This window comes from Diadema setosum, chromosome 13 (genome assembly GCF_964275005.1).
Source record: "Diadema setosum chromosome 13, eeDiaSeto1, whole genome shotgun sequence".
Lineage (NCBI taxonomy): Eukaryota > Metazoa > Echinodermata > Echinoidea > Diadematoida > Diadematidae > Diadema > Diadema setosum.
The window spans coordinates 6,164,741-6,175,373 of NC_092697.1; the positions used below are offsets into that span (position 1 = coordinate 6,164,741).

General features: G+C 41.9%; 1 protein-coding gene across 1 annotated transcript in view; it reads left to right on the plus strand.

The window, feature by feature from the left end:
* Positions 1-8,451, plus strand: part of LOC140236861 (nuclear factor 1 A-type-like) — an 81,478-nt gene extending 73,027 nt beyond the window's left edge. The window contains exons 9-12 of the mRNA XM_072316803.1: positions 812-978; positions 2,073-2,241; positions 7,271-7,318; positions 8,220-8,451. Coding sequence (XP_072172904.1) covers positions 812-978; positions 2,073-2,241; positions 7,271-7,318; positions 8,220-8,296 — 461 coding nt within the window. The 3' untranslated portion in view covers positions 8,297-8,451. The remainder of the gene's footprint in view (positions 1-811; positions 979-2,072; positions 2,242-7,270; positions 7,319-8,219) is intronic.
* The last annotated feature ends 2,182 nt before the right edge of the window (positions 8,452-10,633 follow it).

The following is a 10,633-nucleotide window of genomic DNA, read 5'->3' on the forward strand; positions in this document are numbered from 1 at the left end:
CTTGGCGAAAAAGGAGCTGATTGAAGGTTATCGTCACAATGTTTTCGTCTCGCTCAAAGGAGGAAGATTGCAGATTGCAGGTGTTACAGAATGTTGTAGATGATAACCTTATCAGAGGGGTGAGACGCAAGGGTCCGGAAGGGGGAATGCAGACACTGAGTCTTTAGAAGAGAATATATTTATTTGGTGCTCTTTAAGTTTGGGAGTAACAGAACCAACAAGCAGATGCCCTTCTCTAAATATTTGGTATTGGATGGGTGGATGGGGTGGATATAGGCCAAGGCAGATAATTTCTTGATTTCTTGCAAGTTGAAGACTTCTTGAAGAGGCATAGGAGGATGGGAAGGATACAGACAGACCTATGTTTTGTAGAAGTCTTTCGCGTAGTATTTACTTGCCTAACCAAAAGTATGTGTTCACTTTTCCGTTTACATTGTTGCCTTTGAGAAGGAGATATTCTGTACAGTTTTTACACATGCCATACCCCCTTACTGTTAGCAATGAATTATGCTTCAGTTTGTTTCAATGGTGGAATTAGTAACGAAGGTGAATAATTTTCTCCCCTTTATTGTGTGGGTCTTTTGGGGTTTTTTTTTTTTTTGCATTTGTATTGATTATTTATATGTTTTAAGTTGCATTCTCTTCATTTTATAATTCCTCCATTGTATGTTATGTGTTATAATTTTATGGCCTTGCTGGAAAACAGCTTATAGCCGATAATAAGCTTTATACCATGGTTAAATAGTAACATCAAGCAAGATCAATCAAATTTTGAGTCCAATCTCTTTACCCCCTCCCCTTCCTCTGACAGCAACGAGCGCAGCACCACTCAACCTGCCTTCCATCACCTCAACGGGCAGCATCCTGTCCGCAGCGTCCAGTGGGCCCACCACGCCGCCGGCCAGTCGGAGCATCATGACCAGTCCCTTCACCGTGCTCGGACGGCCGGAGAACTCCTTTGTCCACACGCAGCAGCAGGTGAGGAATGGCATGGCACCATTCTCTTTTGCTGGCTTTTTCTTTGAACCCATTGAGGGTGGGCTGATTTTTCTACAACATGCACTTCCCCATAGACACCTGCCTGAGTATACTCGGGACTAGTCTTCAACGGGTTAAATTTTCCCACACTTTTCCTTGTCAGTTGTCTCTTGTATGAGATGATTCCCTGTGATCGCTGCCAAATGTCAGTAACCACCCTTCATGATTCCTCCAAAGTTACCACAAATAATCAGCATTTTCTTGTGTTTCTGATGCTCATTTTGTGGGAGATGGATTCGCAGGCAGCCAATACACATTGACGTCATCACTGGTGCTGATGACCAACAGATGAGCAAACTGCCCCAAAGTTATCACGGCTACATGTGTATGTCTGATTTCATTCCCTCTCAGGAGTCGATATTGGAGTTGTTTTTTTTTTTTCCCCCACCATATCTTTGACCACTTTCCATCACCACACCTGCTGAACATCAGACTTTCTGTTTTGTTTTGTTATCGTTTTTTTCTCAATTTGACCTTTATCTTTGAGAATTGTGAGCCATCAACCGTCAACCTGGGTGAATGATGACAATAGATAAAGATAGGAGGATATGAATAGAATAGAAAAATCACCTGTCAAGATATTCACTCAAAAAGTCATGAAATGGAGCCAAACAGGCAAAGGCCTCTTCACGTTGACACTACATTTGCTCCAGCGACGATTGCTCCAGTCTTACTTCCTCCAGGGATTTACGGTTACGTTTAGTTTGATGTGAGGATTAGGATTAGGATTAGGATTAGGATTAGGATTAGGGTTAGGGTTGTTTTTGTGGGTAGAATTTATGTTTGGCTTAGCGTGCAGATATTTCATTGGAGCGGTTGCTGCAGGAGCGAATGTCATGGAACCCTCTCCAGAGCTTGGAAATGACAGTTCAAATTAATGTGCCCCTTTCTTTGCACTCACATGTGAGGGCATGGAAATTCAGCTATTAGAGCTTTGCATATATTGTTAAAGTGGAGAGATAATATCAGTGTGTTCACACAACAAAATCAAGATGTCTGTTTTATTTTTTTTTTTTTCGTATTTGTCCCTGCAGATCTTGTCCTACCCAAATATCAGTCCTGTGAACATCAGCCCCACCTCCATGTCCCTCCTGGCCTCGCCTGTCGCAACGCCCCGCACCACGCCACGATCCACCCCCATCCCACGATGGACTGCGCCGCTCATCTCACTGGATGAGAGCTCGGATTATTCCTTGATGTCGGGTGAGTAGGGGTATTCCCGAGCCAGTCAATCGGCTCCAGTTGGGAGGGATCAGCAGTGATCGGGCAATCTGTCCAGTTTATCTTTGTCCGTTGAAGGGGGACGCTTTCCATCAAATCCAAATGATGGCTAGGTTGAGCCTAGCAAGTTGTAATGATATGAGGACAGACTTTGTTGCATTTCGATTAGAATCACAACAACAGTCCTCTCAAATTCCTCAAGCATTTCCTCTCTGGTAATCAATGTGCCAACAAGTAAAGTGCACCATGGCAAGCTGCAACCACATACAGTATTCAGAGAGGACAGAGTTATGACAATAACTCTCAGCTGACTCTGACTCTGGGTCGCTTGAGATTTGCTCCCCAGCCGTGCTGTCTCCCATTCAGGAATGGTCGTGGGAATATGCACGCACAAATGGATGAACTGGACGATGGCGCTATCACAGGCAAACAGCAACCTGTAGACTAGAAGCATGCTTAACAGGATCGGCCTTGAATGAGTGTATGGTAGCCTCAAAGGGGGAAATAACAAAAAGAATGGTGAGAGTGAAGCAAGATGTAGCCTGGGGTAGTGTTGCTGCATGCCGTTTTGGGAGGTCACCACACAAACTTTAACCCCTACTACTATGATTTCTCTGTGTATTCTTGTTTTACCTGTCCTGCGATGATGGTCCAAAATTCTCTTCTGTCACATCTGCCATGTATGTATGTGTGTGTTTGTGCGTCTGTCTGTCTGTCTGTCTGAATGTCTGTCTGTCTGTCTTTCTCTTTTTTTTTTTTTTGGTTACTTACCCTGACTGTTTTAACTCACCCATAGTTGCTGCCCAAGAAGTTTTGCAGATTCTGTTGGAAGCTGAGTCGTCAGGTATGACGATTCAGTGATAATCACAGGCAGCAAAAGTGAGTCAATAAGTTCACAATCTGCAGTCGGTATATCTGTCCCTTCTTCTGCCCGTGTATCCTCCCCCTTATTATGTATGTTATCATGCGTCACGAAACAAACAAAAAGTCGCACCAATTGATTTTACGTGAAGACTCAAAAAAGGTGAAATGGGTCAACCGAGTCAATCTTGAGTGTTTCATATTTTCTGAAAAGAGCTATCCTTCTACATTATTCTTCAGTTTGGGATGATGACATGAATGGGAAAGTGTGTTTTCAGCAGTTTTTCTACAACCCACCTAGGGGGGAGAGTAGAATGATCAGGTATGTCTTAAGGCCCCTTTTCATAAAATCCTTTGCACACTCTTCACTTTCAAGTCTAATAAGTTTTGAAAGGACAACGCTACTGCTTTGAAAGTTGGCATCAATTATGGACACAATGTGTTGATAGAACATGCTCAATTTCAGCTTAAAATGATAATCCCTTCATTGTTGTTGCTCCGGTGGTTTATATCCCATGTTGTCCCTCTCATGGGATGTCCCTTTCATCGCACAGCAAGCACGGCTTGGTAAAGATTAAGCACTTGAATAGATGCTGTACTTCAGAGCCTCTTTTCTCGGTTTACACTTTTCCAGAGTGTGTGCTTTCTCTCCAGTAGTTCAACAGGTTAGGGGAGTCTATTTGAGTTGAGTCATACATCATTTTAAAGCTTAGAGTCTGCTCTTTTAGGATCTGCCCTTTACTAAAAATCCATGTGTGGCGACTTTTTGTTGGTTTTGTGATGCAGGGTCACATATTATAGTCATTTTTTTTTTAGTTTCTTTTTTTTTTTAATGCTTTGTACTGTGCTGGCTGTTCCTGTGAGTGTCATTGTGAATCTGTGTTGTTCAGTGTCCTCCCTGTAGTCTCCGTGGTGATCACAGCTAAAAAAAAAACGCAATTGTGATTCCACTTGAGAGCATAACATGACACAGCAAGGTCAACATGCTGCATCAGACTAGTAACAGGGGAGGGGGAGGGGTCTGGAAGTTACTGGAATTCGAAATTAAGAGTAGTCTGGTAGAACCAGACTGCACACATGCATTGAAACATGAGTACCAGTCCTAATAGTGGAATGGGCAGAAAATTTTGAAGATGATCTTTACCGGTAGCAGTTGGTGTGACACCGAACCAGCTGACCAACGGCCCAGCTGACCACCGGGGCCACCTGCCATACCCTGAAGGACATAGAGGGGGGATTTAAGGACACGCCTTGAAGTGTCCGCTTGGAAATGTCTTGCGCTTGTGTGTGTGTGTTTGCGTTTGTGTGTGTAGATACGAAAATTGGGATGAACATCCACTCTAAAAGGCTGTTGGGTGTCCGCCCGACCCCCTTGACCTCTCTGGCCCCCCTCTGTGATCCTTCAACCCTCGGTTTTTCCCTGCAAGGAAGGATGTGTGGCCCTACTAATTCAGCCCCAGTCGACATTCCCTCGCACCTCTCAGTTTTTCTGCTGGTATAGCAACTTACCCGAAAGTGTCACTGCGTGATATCTGTTTGATCTTAAAGACTTTCTGCATATTTGCCGCTGGGTTTGGTATGGAAGGATGAACAGCTCTGTTATGACTTGCCGTCGCTTTCTCTAGCCACTAGCAGTGCAAGAATCATTTTGGAATAGAGCATTTTCTGAAGAGAAAGAAGAAATCAGAGAGAGAAAAAAGATGCCTTAGAATGTCCCTGAAGATGTCCAAGCGAACATGATGTTCACGAGATGATGAAGTTGCTGTGAGCTGACATCGCATTGAGAATCTCATAACCCTCCGGAGTACCCTTGTAGCATGACATATTAAGTGCACACTTTATTCAGTGCACTAAAGATGCAGACCTGTCCATGCCTTCTTCTTGTTTTTGTTTATTTCTCTGTCTTTGTTGTTCATTTTCTTCTTTATTGGTCGGGCCTCATGTGGTTCCTTGGAAACTCACACCGTTCACCAGCTTTGCTCCCAGCTTCAGGGAGCAATGCTGAGCAGATGGCCGTGTACATGCCAGTGATACAAATTACGCACACACAGTAGATCTGGCTTCCCAATGAGTAGGCCGCAAAGCTCTCTCTCAAGTGGGCCACGATGTTGGCCAAAAAAAAAAGAAAAAAGAGAGTAATAAATGAGAATATTTGTATTCTATCTAACTGGGCCTCAAAAAAACTTATAGGACTCAAAGTTGGCCTTGGGACAAAAAAAGGTTGAGAAGTGTTGCAGTAAATCATATTCAAATACCCTTTAAATCCATCACAAGTGGTTTGTGTAGATGAAGTAGAACCTAGGAAACCAGACAAAAGCTGTCAGTGGTATAGCTGTCATCCATGGAGTGTGCAGCAGTCATCTCTCTCGAGTGTGGCATCATTCTGATGACTTCTGGAAAGAAGCCTCTGTGTCTTGCCAATGATGCAAAGTTACTGATACCTGCATGCCTGCATATTCCTTGAAGAAGGGAAAACACGAAAGTACTCTGATAACCACTTGTATGTTTCCACTGCAGTGCATGAAGCGTAATATTTCATTTAACATTAATCCGCACTCTCTCCTCTAAAACTGCTGTATGTGCTTGTCGACCAATAAAGGACTTGAAACTTGTGAGATGACTTGTCATCGTGAACAGCATCGGTGGTGATTGAAACCTGCCTAAGGAGACGTTGGAAATGCAGACGGTTTTGACTCCAGCACCGACATTGAACAGTTAACTTCCCTTTGCATCTGTAGTGAACAAATGCGTCAGTGCAAATGTTCCATTGTAACGCCCTGAATGTGGGATGCGCTGTTTTTACGGGTGCAAGGCTCCAGCAATTCAGTTCAATTCAATTTCAATCGTTTATTGCCCATTTTGAAATTCATTTTTTTTTTCAAGCCTTAGTCATAAACATAGTGAACACATTGAACAAAGGTATCATCACGAATCACAAGACATTCATCACGAATACAGTTGGACATTTGACAAGAGCCTTCTATCTGCATTCATTTGGCTTGATTCAACTTTTTTCTTGATGATGTCTACAAATGGCTGTCAACTGGTGGCCATTTGCTGCAAGGTGGATATTGAGAAGGAGGAATTGTGATCTTTGCCACATGCATTCGTCGGCCAGTTTGTTGCTGTTAGCTTCATTTTTCAGGGAAAAAAAAATAGTGACTTACCAGGATTGCATTAGATTTAGATGTGTTTACGTGTCATAAAATGTATTTTCACATGTTAGGAATGACTATGGTGCTAGAGATGTGGCGTATTACCAAATTGGTTGATGAGATAAAGTGATACATGTAGATTCACATTGTTCTTGGAATGTATTTCTTCTTCCCTCACAAGCATGCTTACACACTCATTGCAATGTTCAGCTTGATGATTAAATCTTTTCTTTTCTTATTATTCCATTCCTAAATATGAAATGAAATGAAATGAAATGAAATGAAATGGCAAGAAATGAAATGAAATGAAATGAAATGAAATGAAATGTCAGGTTTTGTATCTACTTCGAGGAATACAAATTAATGTAATTGACTTACCTTTCATTGCATAGGTTGGCCGATGAGGATTCAACATCTGTGGCTTCTAAACCACCTTGGTGGCTGGAATTTGTTTCTATCAGTCAAAGAATACTCAAAATGTTAGAACCATCAATCAAGAGGAGATGGAGTGTGAAGGGACTTTTCTTTCCTATTCCACCATAATCCATGTACTTTTCATCACAACTCGCACCAAACAGTCGTCAATAGTTTAATAATTTCTTTCTTTTTTTTTTTCCTTTTTTTTTGGGTCAAAAGTTGCATCCTAAAAGACATCACAAGTGACGAAATCTATTCTTCAAAATTTCTATCACATTGGCTGGTATTTTGCAACCCCAAATCTCCAGAGAGAGACATGTTTAGTTCTGACACTACCGCCATTTTCACACACACAGGTCTTTGTTTGTAAGTGTGTGTGTGGCTGTGTCTTTGTGCAGGCAATATGAGTGATATTGCACGGGCAATATGAATGATATTTCACGTGCAGTATAAATACTGTTGCATGTGGATACAATGTGTGGCTGCTATTGTGAGTTTATAACGATGATAACTAACCTCCCTCTCTCTGTTTGTTCTTCCACTTTTTTTTTTTCTTTTTGATTGTTTTCATGGTGCAGGTATGATTCAGAGTGTGTCCTCTGAAGACGGGCTGATGAACCAGGAATGTGAGTACAGTGTTTTGCTAAAGTGTCTATGATTATATATTTTATTAAATTAAAATATTAGATTAATTGTTAGATTAGAATCGTGCAAGATTGAAGAATAATGTCTCTGAACATCATGTATGAAATCTTACGGTAATACACCGTGAAGTTTTAGTTTTGTTTTTTACGTTTTTTTTTTATGAGAAGACAAAAGTAACCCCATGTCACTCACCGAGAAAAACAGTTTGAGTTTTGTTTGGTTCTAATATATTCAATAGAAATCTGTAGTATTTATTTTCCCTCATTATAAAGAAGTTTCCACTTTTGTATGTTATGAGGAAAGGTCTGAATTACCTGCCTCTGCAAATTACCAGCTTATGAAAGGGATCTAATTTTCAAGGTTGCAAGAAGGACGCACAAACTTAAAAGGAGGGGGCAAGGGTCGGTGGGGGGGGTTTCCTGTAGGGGTGGGCGACAAGAAAAGAAGGGTAGCAGGGGACATAGGGAAGAGTTCGTAAAACAAGAATGTGTTGGTAAGTGGCACCATTGTCATCAGATCAAGGTGTCCATTCCAAGGTACATGTACCCATTGGATGCCATAATTAATACGTTTGATTGACATTCGTACATTTCTAGCCTTCTACTAATTTCCGTCCAATATGGCTGAAATACTTGCCAGTCTTGGGTTTTGCGATGTCACTGATTACATTCATAAAGACTTACTCTTCCATGCCACCTCCCATCTGTCTATATGAGCCTGATATGTCTTCTGTACGTCATGATAGTAAATTCTCATGATAACTTTTCCTTCTAACCTAACTACACCAACTTCCTGTAAGTCACAATCGAATCTGTCAAATATCAATGTGCCTCCATGGTCTGATCTTCTTTCCCCTCTTCTTCTCTTTGAATATCCCTTTAGCAAGATTTGTACCAGTCATGAGCTCGGAGCCGATGGATACCGGTCAAAACAGCGTGCCTTCTGCCTCCTCCAAATGATGAAACCTCGCAGAGAAGTGCGACGGCCTTGGAGGGCATCACCACTCCAACCCAGCGTGGGAGATGTCACCGGGGTCAAAGCCCGGGTCAGAGTTCAGACCAGCGAGGGTCATCCGTTCATCCCCGCTTTCCTCGTTTTCATTTTGGTTCCCCTCCTTCACGCCCCCACTGATTCACCACCGTCTCCACCGCATGATGGGAATTTCGACGACCGACTGTCATTTGTTTGTCATTTATTGGATCATCAGGAATACCCCCCGTGCCACCCTGGGCGAGCGAGCGAACAGTTGTTGTGTAGTCACACGGGACGAGCCCTCGACTTTTCGTGCTAAGACTCAAAACTGCCCTCGTAGGTTTCTTATACCCCCCCTTCGATGACTGGAGCTGATATCCAAGATGAATGCGCAATGGGAACTGCCTGCATGGTACCCCTGAGCAAGACTTGGTGAAAAAAACAAAAAAAAAAACCCAGAGCAACTCTCAGAGATCATAATATATCGCTGTCACCTCCATGCTTCACAACTGCCTAGCGCAAAGATGCTTGCTATGATGGTCACGAGAGAGAGAGTGAGCGAGTGAGTGAGTGAGTGAGAGGAATGGAGTGATAGGGAAATGGCTGAAGCTTTGTCTTGGCTAAGAAACAGTTTGATGACTCTGAGAAGCCAGTCGAGGTGCATGGAGAGATATATAAAAGGGACGGAATTCCGTGCGAGGTGTCTTGTCTGTCTGGCGGATAATGTGCCGGCGGGGAGTGTGGCCGGGGGAGAGACGACCCAAGGGCCACGCAGGAGCTCCCAGCGAAGGGAAAGATGACTCTTGACTGCATTTCGCAGTTTGCCTTGACTTGCTACCACCAGCGGATACCAAGACACATACAAAGTGTGACGGAAGCAGGGGATGAAGAGTCTTTTGCAAGCAGAAAGCGGGTATTCTGTACATAGATCAAATCAGCTTTTTTTTTTCCTTTTTTTTTTCATTCTTGATTTTTTTTTTTTTTATGGTCAGCTCATTGTAACATACATCCTTTTTGTATGTTTCATTCTGGTATGTAAGAAAAATAGCCAAGATTCTTTGTTAATCTTCCACGTGTACAGAAATGATGGTATGGTATTCTAGAAAGTGTGCAAAAGCCATTGACTTGTGTTCCTGCATTGTTCCAGCACTTGTCCAGGTTTGCATTTTTTCTTCATTTCTATCATGCCTTGGTCTCAAAGGCTGTCAAATGGATTTTTTTTTTTTGTTTCAATTTGGTGTGATTTGTATGGAGAAAAAAAAGGAAGATCACGCAGTTGCCCATGAAACCAATTTGCATGGTAATGCCCTGTCATATGAGATGCTAATTAGGTCTTATAAAACAAATAAAAGGAATCACACACATTATACAGTTTGACACAGCATGAATTATATTGCCAAATTCTGAGAGTTGTAGGTTTGCATATTGATTATAAAAACTGCTGCAATGGTTTTTTTTTTTTTTTTTTTTTTTAGGTCTGCCAATATGATTGGTGAATAATTGAATATTTTTGGTGGAAAAAAAAAGATGTTTGGCTGGGCATAGTGTAAGAAAAAAGAAACCATAGAGTGTGCAATTGTCTCTTCTAGTTTCCGAGATAACAACAGACGTAGGAATAAGCCGAAAAAGCCTTGACTTCAATCGGCGGCTTTCCAAGGCAGTCGTATCCTTCAGCAGGCTTAGAATTGGACTCTGTATCAACACATTACGGGATAATCTTCTTTCTTCTTTCTCTTTGACTTGTTGTTGTTTTTCTTTTCTTTTCTTTTTTTAATGAGATGGAAATCGAGTAATCACAAATACTTGACTTACCCATTGTTCCTGTTTCCCACAGTCATAGATTTTGTGTTTGCTAGAAAGATGACAGGCCATCGACAATGTGTGATTGATTATCAAGGAAAATTGCAAATAAGAAAAATATAACAGCTAGTGAAAGCAGATAGATATTATTGGTTTTATTTGAGATATCTTAAAAACTGAGTAGAATCAGCATTGGCAGGTATGCTTCCTTTCGGGTGATACTACATCTATTCTAGTTTCGTTCCGTTGCGGTAAGACCTTTGAAATTCTGAAGGAAAGAAAAAAAAAAAAAAAGTGGAAACAAATTTACCATCGTATGGGAGTATGCGATGATGTGCAGTGTTGAAGCTTTTGAAACAACAGCAGCAAAACAGAAAAGACAAGATAAAAATCATGGCTGCATAGAAGGGAAGGGGTGGAAGAGGATGCCAGACTTTATTGTAGAGATGTTGAGACTTTGTTGATGTATGCCAAGGGGCCTTACAGTCACACCGTGGGTGTCGATTCTGACTAGGATGCAAGAC